This window comes from Rhinoraja longicauda, chromosome 2 (assembly GCF_053455715.1).
Source record: "Rhinoraja longicauda isolate Sanriku21f chromosome 2, sRhiLon1.1, whole genome shotgun sequence".
NCBI lineage: Eukaryota > Metazoa > Chordata > Chondrichthyes > Rajiformes > Arhynchobatidae > Rhinoraja > Rhinoraja longicauda.
Genome location: NC_135954.1, coordinates 75,645,198 through 75,667,602, shown reverse-complemented (window position 1 = coordinate 75,667,602; position 22,405 = coordinate 75,645,198). Strand labels below are relative to the sequence as shown.

At 39.5% G+C, this 22,405-nt stretch overlaps 1 protein-coding gene across 2 annotated transcripts in view; it reads right to left on the bottom strand.

Annotated features, from left to right (window-relative positions):
- Positions 1-22,405, bottom strand: part of hycc1 (hyccin PI4KA lipid kinase complex subunit 1) — a 56,331-nt gene that overhangs the window by 4,387 nt on the left and 29,539 nt on the right. The window contains exons 5-11 of one of the 2 annotated variants that reach the window (XM_078428691.1): positions 21,349-21,429; positions 18,725-18,840; positions 16,916-17,011; positions 13,315-13,431; positions 12,896-12,983; positions 7,238-7,397; positions 205-491 (exon numbers count right to left, since the gene is read on the bottom strand). In XM_078428691.1, coding sequence (XP_078284817.1) covers positions 238-491; positions 7,238-7,397; positions 12,896-12,983; positions 13,315-13,431; positions 16,916-17,011; positions 18,725-18,840; positions 21,349-21,429 — 912 coding nt within the window. In that variant the 3' untranslated portion in view covers positions 205-237. The remainder of the gene's footprint in view (positions 1-204; positions 492-7,237; positions 7,398-12,895; positions 12,984-13,314; positions 13,432-16,915; positions 17,012-18,724; positions 18,841-21,348; positions 21,430-22,405) is intronic. The other variant, XM_078428683.1, reaches the window with a different exon arrangement.

The following is a 22,405-nucleotide window of genomic DNA, read 5'->3' as shown; positions in this document are numbered from 1 at the left end:
TCTGTAACCAATGGTTTTAAATGAAGGTTCTACTAAATTAGGTTTTCAGTGCATTTAGATACATGTTCTATAGATTAATAACCAGAATTGAGAACCATGCACTGTTGACCTATGATTATTAAGAATTTGCATTACATTTAGTTTCAATTCGATTTGGATTTCCAGAAGGTAGTAATATGCAGTTAATGCCCAATTCCCAGATACCTTTGGGTGCTAGTATAGAGCACTCAGCTAGTACTAGACTCTGTTAGAGGAATGTACTCCATCCTCCATCTTTTTCCTCAGAGATTTCTGTCTCTTGATTTCTTTGCCATCTGTCTTAGGATCTGAAGGTGGTTCTTGCACACCCTGATAATGCTGAGAATCATTTTCTGTTTGCATTTTGCTTCTCTCCCCATTATCATGTTTATCTTCTGACAGATTTGCCACATTAGAGTCTGTTAAAGCAGAGTTCTGAGATTCGACTGAGTCAGAATGGCTGGTTGATAAATCTAGAATTAAAGATGACAAGATGTATAATGCCTGAAACACAAATGAAAAAATACCACAGAAACAACAGAAAGATGCATAGGTAATTTTGGATTAATAAACATTTTAAAAATAAAGTGGGAACTTTACATTTAAAACTAGTGCATCATGAAATGGTGAAATGATGCTCTTCCCTTTTCTCAATTAGGAGGCTAGCATTTCCAATAATCTTGAGAATTATCAAAAGCCATCTGATTTGTAATGCTACCTTTAACATTTACATTTCTATAGAACCAAAGATAAATGCACACTTAGAAATTATAGTCTTCTCCAAACTTACTGGAGTTGTTTGAGACCAGGAAGGGTGTAATGATGTAAATGTATGTATTTCTTCATGTGTGCCTATAATGTAAATTCATGTGCAAACGTTACAGGACCAGATTCTTTTTATTCCTATAATACGCATTGCAATAGGTAATTAATGTATGGTTTAATTTGGCCAAGAGGAGGTGAAACCACTGTAATTTAACATGGCTAATTTGTCAAATTATGAAAATACCCTTTAACAAAAGATAAAACTTTGGATACATTTTGTGAACATTTTACGCCTCTTTTATTCTATTTAAAACCATTTAGATGTCACTGCTGCTTAAGTATAAACTGTTTTCAGTAAGTTCATTTTTATAACTGGGAAAGATCAAATTTCCAAATTAAAAATGCAAATTAAAAAACATTTTGTTTAATCAAATATAGATGTGGAACTTGAGACGTATATTTAAATGACACGATACTAAAAAATAATTGCAGGTTAAGCAGTCTTAATCAACAGTAATACAATGCCCATATCACTGAATGGCTGAATTGAATTGAATAAATTTTATTTGCCAAGGATGTATACATACAAGAAATTTGCCTTGGTGCCTTGCTCGCAAGTAACAACATGACATACAGCATCATTGATATTACTTTAATAAATTTACCGTGCCCTCCATAATGTTTGGGACAAAGACTCATCATTTATTTATTTGCCTCTGTACTCCATAATTTAAGATTTGTATTAGAAAAAAAACACATGTGGTTAAATTGCACATTGTCAGACTTTAATAAAGGCCATTTTGATACATTTTGGTTTCACCAGGTAGAAATTACAGCAGTGTTTTTACATAGTCCCTCTATATCAGGCCACCATAATGTTTGGGACACAGCAAAGTCGTGTAAATGAAAGAAGTCATGTTTAATAGTTTGTTGCATATCCTTTGCATGCAATGACTGCTTGAAGTCTACGATTCATGGACATCACCAGTTGCTGGGTGTCTTCTTTGGTGATGCTCTGCCGGCCTGTAATGCAGCCATCTTTAGTTTATGCTTGTTTTGGAGGCTAGTCCCCCTCAGTTTTCCCTTCAGCATATAAAAGACATGCTCAATTTGATTCAGATCGGGTGATTGACAAATTGACCATTTTTTAGCTTTGAAAAACTCCTTTGTTGCTTGAGCAGTCTATTTGGGATCATTGTCTTGCTGCAGAATGAATCGCCGGCCAATGAGTTTTCAGGCATTTGTTTGAACTTGAGCAGATAGGATATGTCTATACATTTCAGAATTCATTATGCTACTACCATCAGCAGTTGAATCATCAATGACAATAAGTGAGCCTGTACCTTCAGCAGCCATACATGCCCAGCCAATAACAACCCCCACCACCGTGTTTCACAGATGATGTGGCATGCTTTGGATCTTGGGCTGTTCCTTCTCTCCTCCATATTTTGCTCTTGCCATCACTCTGACATAAGTTAATCTTTGTCTCATCTGTCCACAAGACCTTTTTCCAGAACTGTGGTCGCTCTTTTAAGTACTTCTTGGCAAATTGTAACCAGGCCATTCTATTTTTGCAGCTAACCAGTGATTTGCATCTTGCAGTGTAGCCTCTGTATTTCTGTTCATGAAGTCTTCCGTGGACAGTGGTCATTGACAAATCCACACCTGACTCCTGAACAGTGTTTCTGATCTTCGGACAGGTGTTTGGGGATTTTTCTTCATTATGGAGTGAATTCTTCTGTTATCAGCTGTAGAAGTCTTCCTTGGCCCGCCAGTCCCTTTGCGATTAGTAAGCTCACCAGTCGCTTCTTAATGATGTCCAAACAGTTAGTTTTGGTTAGCCTAAGGTTTGGCTGATGTCTCCAACAGTTTTATTCGTGTTTCTCAGTCTCATAATGGGTTCGTTGACTTTCATTGGCACAACTTTGGTCCTCATATTGATAAACAGCAATAAAAGTTTCCAAAGGTGATGGAAAGACTGGAGGAAAGACTAGTTGCTGAGAGCTCTCTTATAGCTGCATTAAGAAGGCAATTAAATATACATGAGCAATTACAAACGCCTGTGAAGCCATGTCCCAAACATTACGGTGCCCTGAAATCGGGGGGACTGTGTATAAACACTGCTGTAATTTCTGCATGGTGAAACCAAAATGTATAAAAATGGCCTTTACCAAAATCTGACAATGTACACTTTAACCACATGTGATTTTTTTTCTATTACAAATCTCAAATTGTGGAGTACAGAGGCAAATAAATAAATGATGGGTCTTTGTCCCAAATATTATGGAGGGCACTGTAAATGCTTTAAGGAAAGATGCCTTGTCATTAAGAATATTCTGTTAAAATCCATTCACTTGCTTGACTATCCCTCTTTCTGTGACCACCTAAATTCTTAAGAATATTTTATCCCACCGAATCCTGAAGTTTTGGTCATGTCAATTTCTTTCATCGCCCCATTAATGACTGCATGGATCATAATCAAAGGACCGGCCTTGTTACATTCTCCAGCAAGTTTGCACACAAAAAAATTATTTTAGTTGGTTGAATACTACAACATAACCAAAATTTGTAGAACACTGCCAGATTAAGAGGCTAAACTGCTGGGAAATACAAAGTACCATGATTTGACAGATGAATCAGACAGGGGTATGTTGCGAGATAGACACAAAATGCTGGAGTAACTCATCGGGTCACGCAGCATCTCGGGAAAGAAGGAATGGGTGATGTTTCAGGTCGAGACCCTTCTTCAGACTGAAGAAGGGTCTCGACCCGAAATGTCACCCATTCCTTCTCTCCTGAGATGCTGCCTGACCCACTGAGTTACTCCAGCATTTTGTATCTACCTTCGATTTAAACCTGCAGATGACACTGAAATGGGTGGTATTGTAGATAGTGAAGATGGCTATCATAAATTGCAGCAAGATGTTGGTTGGGCAGGTGGGCTGAGGAATGGTCGATGGAATTTAATACAGAGAGGTGTGAGGTGATGGTTTAAACCAGCAACTGCAGTTCCTTCTTACTGAGTATAGAAGTTGGGAGGTCATATTACAGGGCAGCACAGTGGTGCAGCACTGGTCGGTGCGGACTCAGTGAGTCGAAGGGCCTGTTTCCGTGTTGTATCTCAAATTTTCCAGTGTCACAATGTACTTATTTACAGAGTTTCCGTGGTATAACAGTTTGGGGAATTTTCAAATCAACAGTGTTTCCTGGAGCAAGAACTTATGCTACAAATAAGCTTGGAGATTTCCCCTCAAACTTGTGTTGCTAAGCAATGTGGATGAATGGCTAATAATTTTCTCTTGCTGTTTAATTTGACTGCACCCATCTCCTTAAAAATCTTGCAGATTAATGTAAACTGTATTTGGAATTTATATAGCAATTATGCATAATCAAAAGATATCAGAAGAGGTATCTGACATATTATACGTATATTACCACAAAATTACTGGATAATTTGTGACTCCAGTGCTTAGAATAAGAACAATCAGCTTCACATCACTGATGGTGGACTGAAGGGCTCTATGACTGTCATTCTAGATTAATGCCATGGAACTGAAATATTTGCTTTAACGCACGTTTGTTGACATCTGAATGAGTTCTGCATGTGCATGTGTAAGTAAAGTTGTGTAGTACAAAACTTAGTCACGAGTCTCCTGACTAATCATGTCTCTTCTGATTCCCATTGCATTGGATAATTTTAATAAGTATTTGACATTCTAATTTTCATTTATAAACTTGTGATTGTATAAATTAGTTCAACATACTTGCACCATTTTCTTTTGCATTGTAACTTGTATGTAATGGACATACTTAAAGATCATGACTTGATAAGGTCCACGCAGCCGAAACAGATAATAAATAAATGCCCAGCAATAAGATGCACTCTCGACTGCACAGAGATATTCATAGAACGACCACAGCATCTACAGTTGCAGGCTTTGACTTGGTCCGATGACAAGAAACACAACACTGTGAAACTATTGGTTGGAATTGCCCCAAACGGCAATATCACATTCTAATCAAAAACTTGGGGCAGGCAATCATCTGATACACGCATTGTTACGAAGAGTTAATTTTTTAACTTAGTTGCTCCTGGGGATTGCATAATGGCAGATAGAGGATTTCCCATTCAAGAAGACGATGTTTCACCAAGCCTATTTAGAGAATCCCACTCCCAGCAGTGTTTATCAGCAAATGACCAGAGAAAAAGTACACAACCAAGAAGGTTGCCAATGTCTGCATTCATGTTGAACAGGCCATAGGTCATCTAAAGTGGTTTAACATCCTGAGAAACACTTTACCCATCACTTTAGTTCTGCATATTGATATTTTCACCATCTGCGCAGCATTATGTAATTTACTTCCTCCATTGGTGTGTAAATGAGATGTTGTTGCACTTAAGAGTTGCACTTAAGGAGAAGGCAGGAACGGGGTACTGATTGAGAATGATCAGCCATGATCACATTGAATGGCGGTGCTGGCTCGAAGGGCCGAATGACCTTCTCCTGCACCTATTGTCTATTGTCTATTTTGATCAGAAGTTCAACTTTATGTTCAACCAGATTTGATACGAACTGAAACCCAGAATTCAATCAGCTCTTTGAAGTTCATACAACTCTTAATTTCTTTCATTTCATCATTTATCAACCATTGTTTCAGTATACACTAGCTATTAAGTTCACTAGCAACACTCTTTGTTTATCCCGAATGACCGTTGACAAATCCCATGATTTCTTGCGTTTATAGCGATACCGAACTCGCCTATAGGAGGCAGAAGGAAGTATAGTCAAAATTGCTGTGGGAGTCTGTGGGCTTGTTTTTATGACTAGCCTCTGCCCAGAGATCGGCTGTTAAGGCCAGTCCAGGGTAAAAAATGGCAGCAGCAGTAGTGAAATTTGTGCTCTGTATGAGTGTAGATTAAAAGACTGCTTAAGTATTTTAAGTGATTAACTATTGCAACTAAAATTAGATAGTTAAATAGCAACACTATGGTATAATGGACAGCTAGAGGTAGAGAACATCCAGATCATACTTAGTCTTTATTTTGTTCTCACATTTTTAACCCTTTGCGTTAACCTTCCACATCTAAATCCTCTGTATCATGTAACTGCAGCATAGCATGAACAGTTGATTTACTTGTAATAATTACCCAAGCAATTCAAGCTGGTGTAATGGGATGTAAATATTAACTTCAGGGTGGCGCAGTGAAAAATCCAGTAGAGTTACTGTCTCACAGCACCAGTGATCCAGGTTGAATCCTAACCTTGGGTGCCGTTAGTGTAGTACAGTATATGCACATTTCCCCATGACTGTGAGAGTTTCATCTGGGTGTTCCAGTTTCCTCTGGCATTCCAAGGACTTGTGGGTTGGTAGATTAATTGGCCACTTAGTTGCCATCAGTATGTAGGTGAGTAGTAAAATGTAGTGGGTAGTTGATGAGAATGCGGGGATAATAAAAATTGGGATTAATGTAGCTCCATGAGCCTCTGACTCTATTCCTTTATACCCATAAAAATAATTTTCTGGGTTCAATAGTTCTAGTGCATACAACAAAATAAACGCAACCAAAAACAACACAACTAGATTTAATAAGTGCAAAATTACTAAAAGGATTTGGTATGAATTTTGTTTCTGAAAAATCAATAGGATTCTGTATCAGATGATTGTGAAGAGAGAATCAAATGTCTTTTTGTAAACAGCAAATATTTTTGTTTTAAGCATAGCCTCAGCACGCAGAGCTTATTTTTCTTAATTTGTTCTTCAGACCTTAATGGCACGGCAAAGTTGCATCTATTGTTCTTACAGCATTAAAATATCTCAGTATGAAATTGGAATCACACAAGATAGCGACGATTTTATTCCCAGCAAATGGTAGTCAAACGAATACTCATTACAAATTAGCTTACAAGACACCAGATTTCTCAAATTCGTTTTCACTTTTTGCCATGGTGAAATTAAACCCAAATGTTGTTTTGGTCCAACAATAGCATAACTAGTAAAGCTATACTAAATTTAATGCAACCTAAAATAACACATTTATCGAACCGTTTTCATGTAGTAATTTGAAAACAAAATGTATGATTGACTGAAATGATCGAAGGTAAGATTTCTTTAATGATTGTGCAAGCAAATACTGCATTTTTTCTTGTGTACGTCATGCCAATTTTGCATTTCTCTAGGATGGTATCCCAGTAACTGACTCCAGCTTCATGGTATTGTTTCAATACATACTTTGGTAAATATTTAATGAGATGCCTAGGTTGATACACAATTTGTCTTTCTATCTAGTGTTACTTTCTGTCATGTAATTTAGATCAAACTATTTTCTTAGACTAAAATTGTATTACTTCATGTAACATTGGACTGATTACTTTATAACAATTATTAAACATTAAATTTAAGAATTTTTCATATGTAGCTCGATCCACTTGTCTAACACTCATCTTTTTCTTACCATTCCTCTTCCATCGATGTCCTCGTATCGATAAACTTGTGACCGCATTTCTAGATATTCTGGATGATGTTGGAGTTATCTCTACCTGAATACTTCGTGGTGCATTTTTAGAAGATTTTAGGGCACTTGAAGGTAATGTATTTTTGATTGCATTCCCAACCTATATAAAAAAGGACCACATATATTTTTTAAAAATCAGCATATCGTTTTTAAAGGAAACCTATCAGGAAGAACTTCCATAATGTTATTGTTCATGAAAAATGACACATGGTTTACAACCCAAAATGTGAACTCTATCTCTCTTTTCGCACACGCTGCCCGATCTGGTGAGTGTTTCTAGTATTTTGCTTTGAATCTAGTTATATTTCACTTGTTATGACTATATATATATATATATATATATATATATATTGTGATTGCTGCTTAAGTGTTTAATTTTACCATCATATTTAAATAAAATAATGTAGAAAGATATAGAGATTTAGCAGTTACTAGACCAAGTGGACCCGTTGGGCCCAAACCTCTCCTGCATTGGTGCAGCACCCTGTCTCCCCCCTCCCCTCTCTCCTCAAACCCCCTCCCTTCTCCCCCACTTCCCCCTCCCTCCTCCCCCACTTCCCCCTCTCTCTTCCCTTCCCCATCCCCTCCTTTTAAACTTTAAAATGTGAATAACTTTAAATACATAACACCGATTTCAATAAAAACTACTTGCATTATCACTAAAGTGACAATGGTGAGTAAGGTGGGCCTAAAATTATCACGCTATCGTGTACTGTTTTGGCTGAAGTTCAGTCATAAACAAGATAACAAACAAGTTTTAGTATATAGATACAAAAAAGTAGAAATAGGCCATTTAGTCCCCCATGCCTTCCAATACAGTCAGTGTGACGTTCCTTAAAGACCATTAAGCCCATTGAGTCTAAGTCAGCTCTCTGTAGAGCAATGCCATAAGTACCATTCCCCTGCTCTATCCCCAAAACTCTTTCTTTATTTCCCTCAAGTGCCTCACTTCCTCAGGTTCTGTTTCTCCAAATCCTCCCAGGTTGCAAATTCCAGGTCACTACCATTTACTACACAAAACCAGTCTTCCACACATTCCTCTTGCATCTCTTGCCCTAATTTCCATTTTTTGTCTCCGAGCCCATGCAATAGCTTTTCTGTGCTGTCCTTATCAAAGCATCGTAATCTTGGAAATCTCAATACTCCACTTATGAAGCCCAATGTGCCATATGCATTCTTAATCATTCTCTCAATACATCTTGATTCAGAGATTTATGCACATAACCTGCATGTCCGTCTGTTCCAGCACATCTTTGGAACTATAAAGTTCATTTGCTTCTCCCCATCCCGTCTGTACTAAATTCCATCCAACACTTATTTCACTATTCTGCAGGATCATTCATGTCCCATTACTGTCTTTTAGTATACTTTTTACTGCTGCTCTTCCATTTTCAGTGCTATCAGGAAACTGAAATATTGCTCTGTATTCCAATATCTAAGTCATAGAAAGTCAGAAAATCCAACACTGACCTTGAGGGAACTGCACTGCCCATTGTTCTCGAATCTGAAAACCTCATCATTTACCAAAGCTCGAAGTTTTCCCAAGTATTTTTTTATCCAGTTTGAAAACAGCCCACATAAGCTTCAGTCTCATTAACCAGGCTTTAAATGGTACGTTCGAACACTTAAAATCATATATACATCTACCATAATCCCTTCCTCAACTTTTTTTTGCAGTAATAGAGAAATTATTTATTTTATTGTGAAAATCTACTGAGGAAGAACCTTCAGGAAAATAATTAAGAAATAACTCCCTTTCCCATTCTCACCGACCCTTCTGTCCTGGGCCTCCTCCATTGTCAGACCGAGGCCAAGCACAAATTGGAGGACCAACACCTTGTATTTCATTGGGCAGCTTACAACCCAGCCGTATGAATTTCTCCAACTTCAAGTAACCCCTGTAACCCCTCTCCCTCCGTTCCTCCCCCCACCCTATTCGTTGTACTTGTTTCACCATCATCCTGGTGAGTTTCATCGTCTCTATAACTCGTTAATATCTAGCCCACAGCCAACAATGGACCGTTTCCTTTTTTGCATATATTTTGTTCTATATCTTGTTTCCTTTTTCCCTGACTCTCATTCTGAAGAAGGGTCTCGACTCGAAACATCACCTGTTCCTTTTCTCCAGAGATGCTGCCTGACCCACTGAGTTATTCCAGCTTTTTGTGTCTATCTATTCAAAATCAACCCTCACTAAAAGCACTGGTATCAGCTCCCCAGCAGAAATGTGGTGATCTTTGTTGCATACGAGGGTTATGTTTGGTGCTTTACATAGAACAGCACAGGAACAGGCCACAGTAACTAATTGATCTGCTAGTTCTTTATAACTCAGAATCTAAATATGTAATTGCAATAAACAGTCTCAGGGGGCAAATATGACTGGTCTTTATGACAAGGGGATGGAGTACACAGGTAAATCTGTGGGAATTTTTAAGACCTCATTTTGGAACATTGTGCAGTTTTAGTATTTGTATCTAAAGAGGATATACTTGGTATCAGTGCGGCACAGATTCATGAGTATAATGTGCGAGATGAGGGGACTGACCGAAGAAAAGAGATTTGGACTGGAATTTAGGAAAATGAAAAGTGATCTCCTGAAAGCATGTTAAATTTTGAAAGACATTGGCAGCAGGTGCTGAAATTCTGTGTTTTCCTCCAAGTTTCCAGATATCCAGAGCAGGATCTCAATACAGGGTCACTTACATACGACTGAAAATATATTTTTTCATCCTCACAGCTGTTGATGTTTAATCATTGAAAACACTATAAAGCTGGAATGCAGATTATTGGACAGCAAGGGAATCAGGACCACAAACTGCATGAAGAACATATGATGGATTCTAAACAGCAGCATAGGGTCTAGAGGGAAGTCACTCTTGCTTATCATAATCATCATCATAGAAACATAAAAAATAGGTGCAGGAGGAGGCCATTCAACCCAGCACCGCCATTCATTGTGATCATGGCTGATCATCCACAATCAGCAACCCGTGCCTGCCTTCGCTCCATATCCCTTGATTCCACTAGCCCCTAGAGCTCTATCTAACTATCTCTTAAATCCATCCAGTGATTTGGCCTCCACTGCCCTCTGTGGCAAAGAATTCCACAAATTCACAACTCTCTGGGTGAAAAAGTTCCTTCTCACCTCAGTTTAAAATGGTCTCCCCTTTATTCCAAGACTGTGGCCCCTGGTTCTGGACTCCTCCAACATTGGGAACATTTTTCCTGCATCTAGCTTGTCCAGTCCTTTTAGAATTTTATGTCTCTATAAGATCCCCTCATCCTTCTAAACTCCAGTGAATACAAGTCTAGTCTTTTCAATCTTTCCTCATATGACAGTCCCGTCATCCCAGGGATCAATCTCGTGAACCTACGCTGCACTGCCTCAATTACAAGGATGTCCTTCCTCAAATTAGGAGATCAAAACTGTACACAATACTCCAGATGAGGTCTTACCAGGGCCCTATACAACTGCAGAAGAACCTCTTTACTCCTGTACTGAAATCCTCTCGTTATGAAGGCCAACATGCCATTAGCTTTCTTCACTGCCAGTTGTACCTGCACACCAACTATCAGTGACTGGTGTACAAGGACACCCAGGTCTCACTGCACTTCCCCCTTACCTAACCTGACACCATTGAGATAATAATCTGCCTCCTTGTTTTTGTTGCCAAAGTGGATAACCTCACATTTATCTACATTATATTGCATCTGCCATGCATCTGCCCACTCACCCAACCTGTCCAGGTCACCCTGCAACCTCCTAACATCCTCTTCACAGTTCACACACCTCCACCCAGCTTTGTGTCATCTGCAAACTTGCTAGTGTTACTTCTAATTCCATCATCCAAATCATTTATATGGTGAATAGTTGCGGCCCCAACACTGAGCCTTGCGGCACTCCACTCGCCACTGCCTGCCATTCTGAAAAGGACCCGTTTACTCCTACTCTTTGCTTCCTGTCTGCCAACCAATTCTCTATCCATGTCAACACTCTACCTCCAATACCATGTGCTCTAATTTTGCTCACCAATCTCCCGTGTGGGACCATATCAAAGGCTTTCTGAAAGTCTAGATACACTACATCCACTGGCTCTTCTTCATCCATTTTACTTGTCACATCCTCAAAAAATTCCAGAAGATTAGTCTAGCATGATTTCCCTTTCATAAATCCATGCTGACTTTCACTTATCCTTTTACTGCTATCCAAATGCACCGTTATTACCTCTTTAATAATTGACCACCATCTTCCCCACCACCGATGTCAGGCTAACTGGTCTGTGATTCCCCGTTTTCTCTCTCGCTCCTTTCTTGAAAAGTGGGATAACATTGGTTATCTTCCAATCTACAGGAACTGATCCTGAATCTATTGAACATTGGAACATGATCACCAATGCATCCACTATTTCTAGAGCCACCTCCCTGAGTACCCTGGGATGCAGACCATAAAGCCCTGGGGATTTATCAACCTTCAGTCCTATCAGTCTACCCAATACTATTACTTGCCTAATACAAATTTCTTTCATTTCGTCTATCCCCCTAGATCCTCTGTCCTCTAGTACATCTGGGAGATTGTTTGTGTCTTTCTTTGTGAAGACAGATCCAAAGTACCTGTTCAACTCTTCTGCCATTTCCTTGTTACCTATTATAATTTCACCCGTGTCTGCCTTCAAGGGACCCACATTTGTCTTTGCTAATCTTTTTCTCTTAACATATCTAAAGAAGCTTTTACTGTCCTTCTTTATATTCTTGGCTAGCTTCCCCTCGTACTTCATCTTTTCAGCCCGCATTGCCCGTATGATTATAATCATGCTTTATTAGCCAAGTATGTTTTGCAACAAACGAGGAATTTCATTTGCCATACAGTCATACCATAAAAAGCAACAGAACACACAAAATACATTTTAACATAAACATCCACCACAGTGGCTCCTCCGCATTCCTCACTATGATGGAAGGTGAGATAAATTTCAATCTCTTCCCTTCTTTGTTCTCCCGTGGTTGGGGGCCTCGAGCCTTCCGTTGACGGGACGATCTTGACTCCCGTAGCCAGCGGAGTTTGGGCCCTCGCGTCGGGGCAGTCATGCTCCTGCATCGTGGGGAAATCTCTACTCCCCCACGCCAGGCGATCTACCCCAGGTCGGGACTGGTGAAAAACCTTCTGGGTTTGGAGCTCCCGACATCGGTCTCTACCCGAGACTGCGAGCCCTCGATGGTGAAGTCCGCAGGCCGCAGTTGGAGCGTCAATCCCAGGCAAGGAATCGCACGCTCCGATAGCAAGTCCACACCCCGCGGTGGGGCTCATAGTCAGTCCCGAGCAAGGTGTCCAGCTCCATGATGTTAGGCCACAGAGCGACCGGAGATACGATCCGGAAAACAATCACCTCTCTGACAAGATAGGAGATTGAAAAAAGCTCCCCCCCACCACATAAAACAAACCAGAGAACATTAACACAAACTTTTAAAACATACTAACAATAACAAAAAAAAGACGAAAGACAGACTGACCCTGTTGGCGAGGGTGCCATCGAAATGTCAAGTTATCACAAAAGAACAATAAAACTCTACTTTAAATCTCAGAGTCAGATAATTACCCACCAGTAAAGGTTCTGGAAATATTTCCAATTGTGCTCTGTACAACACATCACCCAGTGCTTTGCAGCCCAACTCCCATTCTCCATTATATCTGTGGAAAAATGAATGTTAAATTTAAACAGTAAGAATATGAATTAACTATTATTACAAAATATTAATCTGAGTGCAATAGCTGCAAATAACAATAAAAATATTTATCATTCCAAAGTAGACCATGATCAAACTCTTTATTAAATAAGAACATCTAAATTGCTCATCTGCCTGCAGTGTTGAAGAGATGATATGTAGGTGGTTGTGATTTGGTATGTAGACAAAGGAGCCCTTTATGGAATAGTGTTAGGTTCATGGATGACATCTCCATTTTCTCTTGTGAGAATCTTAAAAAGATATATGAAAGCTTAAAATAAAGTAGTTATACTTACATAGCATAATAAACGCCTGTCAACATATGTACCATAAACTCTGGATAGACTCTTATTCTGCTTCCGATATTTTCATATTTCTTCTGCAACTTTCTTGGAAATCCATTAACACATATTCTGTAAGAAACAGCAACAAATTACTCCTTAGTGCAAGTCCGTGACAAAAAGATTCAAATGAGATTTGATAATCATGTGAGAAAATACAAGATGATGAAGGCAGGATATGGAATGCTGACATTTATTAGCTGGGGCATAGAATATAGGAGCAGGGAGATCATGTCACAACTTTAGAAACCTTTGGCTAGTCCACAGCTGGATGCTTATCTGTAATTCTGGTTGCCAAACCAAAGAAAGGATATGAGAGAGTGTCGAGGAGACTATTAGGATATTGCCTAGGATTGCCTAGAACACGGGGACTGCATTGGTTTGTTTTCCTTAGAGCAGGAGGATGAGGGGGTCCTGATAGAAGTATGCAATATTATGAGGGCATAACTCTCTATTATAATAGAGGTCCAAACCCTGAGGGTGTGTGTTTAAGGTGATGAATACGAGGGTTAAAGGGGATGCAAGGACATTTTTTTTCAGATTGAAGCTAAATGCTGAAATAGAGATGAACATAAATGCTGATCAGGGAATGGTCCTTAATATTTTTTCCAGTAGGAGTTGCTGGCTATTTCAAAGTAGAAATAAGAGCTAATTAAGCTAATCAAGGTGATCCCTAAACCATCATAGTAGCAGTGTAGATTTAACATTTCTTGTCAGAAAAATATATATATTGTTCGGGTGTTGGGATCTCAAAACCACAAGATTCTTCTGCCTGCAGGATTGCCCAAGTGATGGGTGTTTGATGTAAAATTCAGAATAGCTGCTGGATACCTGAAGCTGTTGCAGCTCTTCGGAGAAAACAGGAAAAAAAATTACATTGTTGGTTTTGAAGATAATGTACACATCTTATTTTCCAGTCATGGATGTTTTGACTTTCCTTGCCGGGTATGTCAAGAGAGCAGAAAACAGCAAAAAATAATTACCCGACTCAGGATCTGTTCAAGCAAACAATAGATCGAGTTAACAATTAAATGGAAAGTGAGTCATCGTCTACCTATCTTCCAGCCTCAATCATAATAAAGTCATGACTACAAGATGTCTGCAGGACAACCCAGTGTGTGCCATACTTGAAACAAAACTGAATATATCCACTGCCATCATCTGTAGAAAATACAATCTGGAAGGCCATCAGACCAAAGATTGTAAGGAGAGCAAGTATTGCAACCTGTGCAACATAGGAGTGTACTCATGCAGAGCTTGTCCCAAATGCCCCATCAGCTACAATGCAAGAGGAATTGGCAACAACTCTTCCCCAAGAGTAACTCTCCTCCACCCAAAAAAGGTGCCTGTCAAGAATGTCCAAAGAAAAGGGAAGACACAAGGCTTAGGATGTTGCCAAGCACTGTCAGCCTGCCTTCTAATCTTACTGACAAAAGTCACTGGAAGAGATGACTGAGAAACTAGATGATGAAAAGAAAACCAAACAATGGTGGGGTGGATTGGGAATGGGGGTGGGGAGGGGAGTAATACATGCAAGTTGACACCATTCACAAACATAGTGGTAAAACAACAGAAAGATAAAAGAAAAGACATTTCAGATAAGAATATGTCAGAGACCAAAGCTGGTGTACCTAAATTCTAATACTCCAGGAGTGGTGAAATGTCCTTCACACCCATCTTCCTAGTCCCTATAAGGCATCTCTGTGCTCTCTGAAACTTCTGGGAATTTAGGAGCAGCACAGCACCCAATTCAATCCAGCTTCAGGAAACCAGGAGTAGCCTACTGTCGAATGTAACCAAACAGTAAGTACCCTTGAATAATGCTGCATCTATTGTAGCCCAGATTCAAGAGATCGGGATGAAGCTAAGTGCAAAATGTATCTCTGGATCCAGGAATCTGAAAGCAGCAAGTTTGGAGAGTTAGGTGGAACAGGTAACTCTGATGAGAAACCAAGCCAGTCTTCCCTCAACAATACTGCTGCTGAGATCAAGAGTAGAACTCAGCTTTCTGGGGCTGACTGCAACAGATTAAGCATGGCATGGATATGACAGGAAAGTGTAGCTGCCTGGTGTGATGCAACTTGAGGCTTATCACAATTCAATTAACAGCAGTAGTTGTGAACAGAAGTAACACTTGTCACTCTGGTCTATGTATTCTGCTGTGGAATGACAGCTTCACTGAAGTTAAAAACGTGGTGAGCTGTGGTCTCCTTGCAGCAGACAGAATGATGTTGGTGATGAGAAGAACCTTCCTCATCAAATACTTCATGCACAGCTGCAGTCTCAGTGCCATTGCATGCTGCGTTCAAGGCCATCCTAACCAAAGATACTAGAGGAGCAAGATGAACTACTCCGTCGAAATCACCCATACTGAAGTGTAGTACGCAAAGCAGTGGAACATCCGCCATTTTAGTAGGCAAAACTCGCCGTTCACTATGCCTCTTGCAGTGCAATCAGTGTTTTGGGGGAACAGTATGTGTGATGATACCATAAAAATGCAGAATATATCTCATCTATCAATTCACAGATTTTTGTTATTTTTCTTAACTGTTTCTGCAAGTTTCTGCCTACTAAAATGGCACCATGACATTCTACATTTTTTAGGGTCGAGTGGTCTATCTTGCTCTGCTCTATTATCTTTGATCCTAACCTCCTAGTTGCATGTCCTTTTAATTCCCCTATCCATTCTCATACCCTGTCTATCCTCTACCTTCTCCACAGGCATGGTGAGGCCCAATGAAAACTAGAAGAATAGAAACCTCATATTTTGGCTGTGTGGTTTACAACCAATGATTATGAACTTTGAATTCTCCAATTTAGATAGATATCATTTCCTGTGATTCTTTCTCTCTCCTCGAACTATTCACCCACCCCCCACCCTTCCCTCACCCACTGTCACGCAGTTTTATTCCCTTCCTACTGTTCAATCTGCCCATCACTACACCTCCTGGTTTTCCTATCCCTTCCCCCAACTGGTTCAATCTGCTTATCATCCATCCCTTTTCTGGTTCTGCTGTACTTATGACCTTCCGTACTTACCGAATTCCGGCATCTGCAACCTCACGTGTTTCCACTTATCTGGAGCCTCTGCCTCTACTTCCACATTCACCTCATCCAACCTGACTCCATCTGTCCCTTTTATGCTCTCATCTGCCTATCACTTGCTAGCTTCCATCTCCTAACATCCACCTTCTCCACTCCAGGTTACTATCTACCCATCGTCTTCCTCTTTACCTGGTTCCACCTATCATCTACCACCCCCTGCACATTTCTTCATACTGTCAAGCTCCCCTTTACACCCTTAGTCTAGATGCAGTCTTGACCCAAAATGTTGACTATCCCTTTGCCTCCATAGATGAATTGCTTTGTCCATCCTCCTGGCAATCCCTCACTAGGAGACCACATTAGTACACTTCAGCTGTCTGATGTTGAGTATAATAACAACATGGCCACTCAGCTTGCCTATTAAGCACGTCCTGCCCCACCTAGAGTCTGTGAACCCCACGCTGATTTCGAAGGTGGCAGATGAAGTTAAAGAATTACAAAATAATCTCACCTGGAGCACATACGGCACAGAGACTGTAAAGAATGACAAGGCACGTAGACGATTGCCGCATTGTAACAGAGCAACAGGAATGTCAATATTTCAAACCTATTTAATAAGCAGCAAAGAAATAGTGTTAAAGGCATCTTAAAACACAAATATATAGCCCTTTTCCAAATCTCATGCAGTCTGCAATTATGTAAAATTAGCCAAAAGCAATTATATCTTTTGCTGCCATTTCACCAATCAGGAACAATGAAACTAGCAAGAGGTCTTGACTGATCTTATTTGATTCCTCCAAACTAGTCATTATTCATTAAAATGAAATCAAACAGTGCTATGCACCCAAAAACCAATCTCCAATTACTGCATCCATTTAGTTCCCATAAAATCATAGTGTTTAGTGGTTTTATTAATGGACAGCAAAATCCTGAGTAAAATCTATACCATTTTAACACACACTTCAATTTGACACCCCTCTGCCTATCTTTCTATCCCCATCGCACCCCATCATCCGGTTTCTTTCCCCCCTGCCTCCACACATTCCTAACACTGGATGTGATAACACAATTCCCCCCACTGCTCACCCCTCCCCATTGTCCCTATAGCCACCTTTGTATTCAGTTGCACACCTTCCTTTCCATCTTTTGTTCTCGGTTCATCACCACCCAGTCTCTTTTGCTCTCTCCACCCTTCCCTCTATCACCTGACTTATCTGCCAATCAACCCCTCCTAACCTATACCCATCTATCTATCATTTCTATCTCCTGCCTCACCTGCCCCCCCCCCACCTCTTTATACCGATTATTCCCCTCTACTCTTTCAGTTTAGATGAAATATCTCGACCAAAACATAACATTTCTATTTCCCTCCACAGATTTGATAGTCTGACACATCAAATTGTTCCAGAAGCTTTTTTTTTTGTTTGCATGAGAGCACAGTTGTTTTAGTAAAGATCAAGCGAGCCAGAAGCTTGAACAAAATAATCTAAAGAAAAGTGTTTAAACTTCACAACATCAGCTGGGGAATTAAATCCCTTTACAAATTATCATCCTTAGCCTTGTTGATGAATTAGTACCCTTCCACGTTGCACATTTGGAAGTAGCACCGAGGATAGCAAGGGCACAAAGCATACCTGGGCGGATGCTTCAATGTCCATCACAAGAGGCAGAATCACTTACCAGTAGCAGCGCCTGACATCTCAAAAATGAGATGCCAACCTCTAAATTCAACACATGCTCAGAAAGAGTTAAATGATTCTGCAGGCAATGGATTACAGTGTTGCCACAACCAATTATGAACGATGATTGACAATTATTGTCCATGAACATCTCCATTTTCAGTAATGGTGAAGCTGTTACGGGTGAAGTGTTTCCAATCATTTTCAGATAAAAATAATTTTCAAAGGTCAACTGGATAATCAGCCTACTCCCAAGGCCTCCAATATCACAAAAGGTAAACTGTTGTCAATTTAACTTACTCTTGGCGAGATCAAGAATATAATAGTGGGCAGCACAGTGACACTACTGGGAGAGCTGTTGTTTCACAACACCAGAGATCCAGGTTCCATTCTGAACTCGGATACTGTCTGCTTGTGGAGTTTACACATTCTCTGTGATTGCATAGGTTTCCACAGGGTTCTCTGTGAAACATTTTTTTTAAATCTGGACTTGAAAGAGTGGATACTTTGCAGTTTGAATTACAATCCAGAGGCAATATTTATAGTTCAGGTTTTAAAATCATTACATTAGATTCAGTTCTTAATGTTAATTACTTATTATTTTACAATTCTTTTTAAATATGATAAGTCTAATAACCTACCTATTTTGTGCTGTAAAAGTTTCCCTTTGATAATAAGGTCCAGCATGTGCAACCCTAGTCAAGCCATGTCGAGATAAAGCGCCTTCTGTAAGTGCCATAGAACCAAAACTAGAAGGCTAAAGCACCAAGGTTAATTAACAAAGCATACATCAAATAACAAAATCTATTATATTAAAAACATTTTTTTGCATGGCAATATCCTGAACATAGTGCCATGTGATATGAAAATATTGTGCCATGAAGTAGAAATGTACTTTACTGCTGCAAGGATATTCAATATTAGTCAGACTGCAATGATCACAGGTATTGTAGGGTAATAAATAAACGTGTGGTGATGCAATCAGCCAACTCAAATTATCTAACATTTCTGGATTTTAAATCTTTGCTTGGATTCCAATTTTAATTATAGAATTAAACATATTTTCTACCTATGGAAATCAACATCTCCGTGGTTGAAGTGAGACATTTACAGTTAAAATGCCCTTTATTATAGACACAAGGAACTACTGATGCTGGTTTCCCCCCAGAAAGACTGGAGTAACTTAGTAGGTCAGGCAGCATCTCTGGAGAACATGGATAGGTGATGTTTTGGGTTGGAACCCTTCTTTTGGCTGAAAAAGGGTCCTGACCCAAAATGTCTCCTATCCATGTTCTCCAGAGATGCTGCCTGACCAGATGAATTACCCCAGTACTTTGGCCCCTTTATTATAGCTGGGCCTCACTGATCAAAAAGCTGGTTGCTGAAACTTACAAGAGGCAAGTGTGAAGAAGATAGCCATGAACACAGTAGGTTGCTGATGTTTGTGGTGGGATGGATAGAAACGCTTTGCAGGCTAGATGTTGTTTACAGCACAGTAAACCAAAACATTTGGTAATAGATATAAAATCAGAATTGAAAAACAGATAAGTGATTATTATTTTCAGTTTATATTATATATATTAGTTCCAGTAACATTATCCTCAAAGGGATAATTGAATGTTTGAAAAGTGTTGAGATATCTAGCAAAATATTTGATACGAGTTTTTCTAATACTTGAATTGAAGAACAGGCGATCAAGTCAGACAATTCTGACCTGTGCAAGAAACCCACACACTACCTTTGCAAAACCAACGAAAATACCAGACCAAGCTAGAGTGAGATACTAACCACACAGACACCTGACAATTTAGCATGGCTTGCATGCTATAACAGGCTATAAAACAAAGTCAGGCAGAATCGCTGGCAACAACACAATCCTTCCTGACAAGCTCAAAGCATTTAATGCTCATTTTGAACAGAAGGGCAATGGAATGAAGTCACCCACCCTAACAACTTGAGATGCACCCCTGTACCCATAGTCAGTCGGGTCTGTTGGATCGGCCTTCCTGAGAATGAATCGGGAGAAAGCAATTGTCCTGGATGGAGTCCTTGAACATGTCTTCAGAACCTGCGCAGACCAGCAGCAGGAGTATTCAAGGACATCTTTAACCTCTCACTACTCCAGTCTGAGGTTCCCACCTGGTTTAAGATGATCACTATCATCCCAGTACCAAAAAAAACAAGGTAACATGCCTTAATGGGAACTGCATGGTGGCTCTGACATCCGTCATCATGAAGTACTTTGAGAGGCTGGCCACGGTGCTCATCAACTCCCACTTCCCAGACAGCCTTGATCTATTGCAATTTGCCTACCATCACAACCTCCATGGCAGCCACCATTTCCCTGACCCTACATTAATCCCAGAAACATCTGGAATACAGAGATGCCTATAATACTCCCATTTATTGATGAAAGCTTCACATTCAACTCCATAACTCCAACCAAACATCTCTAAACTCCTGAACCTAGGACACGGAATCCAGTTCTGCAACTTGATTCTCAACTTCCTGAGCCACAGACCACAATGAATACGAAATGGTGACAACATCATGATAATTTTCAACACCAGCCCCGCAAGGCTGGAAACTCAGGTTTTTACTATACTCCCTATACAAAAACTCCATTTGCAAATTCTGCCCTAACTCCATTTACAAGTTTGCAAATTAAATTACCGTAGTGGGCCTTGTTGCAGCCCTTACTCTTTTTTTAACCCTGCACACTCTCTGCAGCTGTAACACTATATTCTGCATAGTTTCTCTTTTGCACTATCTGTATGATATGGTATATGATATATGATATGGTAATGTTGTGATATGCCTGGATAACTGGAAGGAGGAATGACCAGGGTGGGACAATTCCTGCCCATCCCAGTCATTCCTTCTTCTCCCTGCTCCCATCTGGCAAAAGGTACAGAGCTTGAAAGTGCGCATCACCAACCCCAGGAACAGCTTCTTCTGGCTATCAGGATTCTGAACTGTCCTTGCATAAGCCAGGGAATTGTCTGAATCACTTCTGCCCCATTGTGCACATTTGACTTTGTTATGGAACTGATATGCTGAGAATTATATGCTGCACTCTGCATCTTCCCCTTTGTTGTATCTAACGTTCTTGAGTTGGACTTAATTGTATTTACAAATGGTATATCTGATCTGTTTGGATAACATGCAAACCAAAGCTTTTCACTGTACCGCAGTACATGTGACAAGAAACATCAACCCAGACCCATTTCAAGACCAGATAGAGTAAACAAAATAAGCCTCTTACCTCATGGTACACTGAAGGTTTTGAAAGTGATGGGACTGTAAAAGACAGCACTTTCGTACCACCTTCTTTATCTACAATTTCCTGAAAAACAATCGGAAACATGGAGGTAATAATTTGGCTTTCTAAAATAACTAAATAAAACATGTATTTTATCCACTCAAAGTTCTCCACTTAGTTCAAACAAATAGCCCCAAATTTGATGCTAAAATAACAGTTAATATGTAAGCTGACTTAGAAATTTGTGCAAAATATGTGAGATAGCACTCTGGTGGAGATAGCCAAAGCTTCTCAAATTGTGCATTGCTCCAGTATTGTAAAGTTGGTAGCTAATTATTCCCACTCCATGAGTTTCACAAGTATTGCGTTTGAACATTAAAAGGATCACTGAGCTCTTCACAACAAGTCTTGTAATTAAGTGCATAAATACCCTTTAATAAATACCTGATATGATGATCTTTATTGAATGCAATTAAGTCTCTGCCATAGAAAATGAAGAATTCAAACTCTGGAGTCTCATTCTTTCAGATAGTCAATTGTTGGAATTTGAATACAAAACATCATTTTACTTTCAGACTTGTTCTCTGTCCGAATCTCACTAAAAGGCGGCACTGATTTCATGATCTGCTAAGATCCCAGATTAGCCAAAAACAGTTTGCACTTTATAGGGCAAAATAATAAAACAGAACAGATGGGTGCAGGAAAGGACAAATCACAAGATCCCCAATTCCAAGTTCTGGTCAAACGACAGAACTTGTGCTTTTTATTCAAAAAAGTTATGATTGATAAGACCTTTTGCATGATTACCAATTACTTCTCAGTTTCGATGAGAATTAATTTACATGCTGAGAACTTTTATTTTATAACATCTTGACAAAATATCTCAATGCCAATGATCTACAATTTTAAGCGTGGTTACTAATGTTAAAAGATATGTTTGCAAACTAAATACAAGAGGCTATGGCGAAGCTAGAAGTAGCTAAACAAAGCTGAAGTGACCTGTAAGCTGATGAGCCTTCAAATAAATTTGATTACAATTATTGTATATGTGATTTTTAAT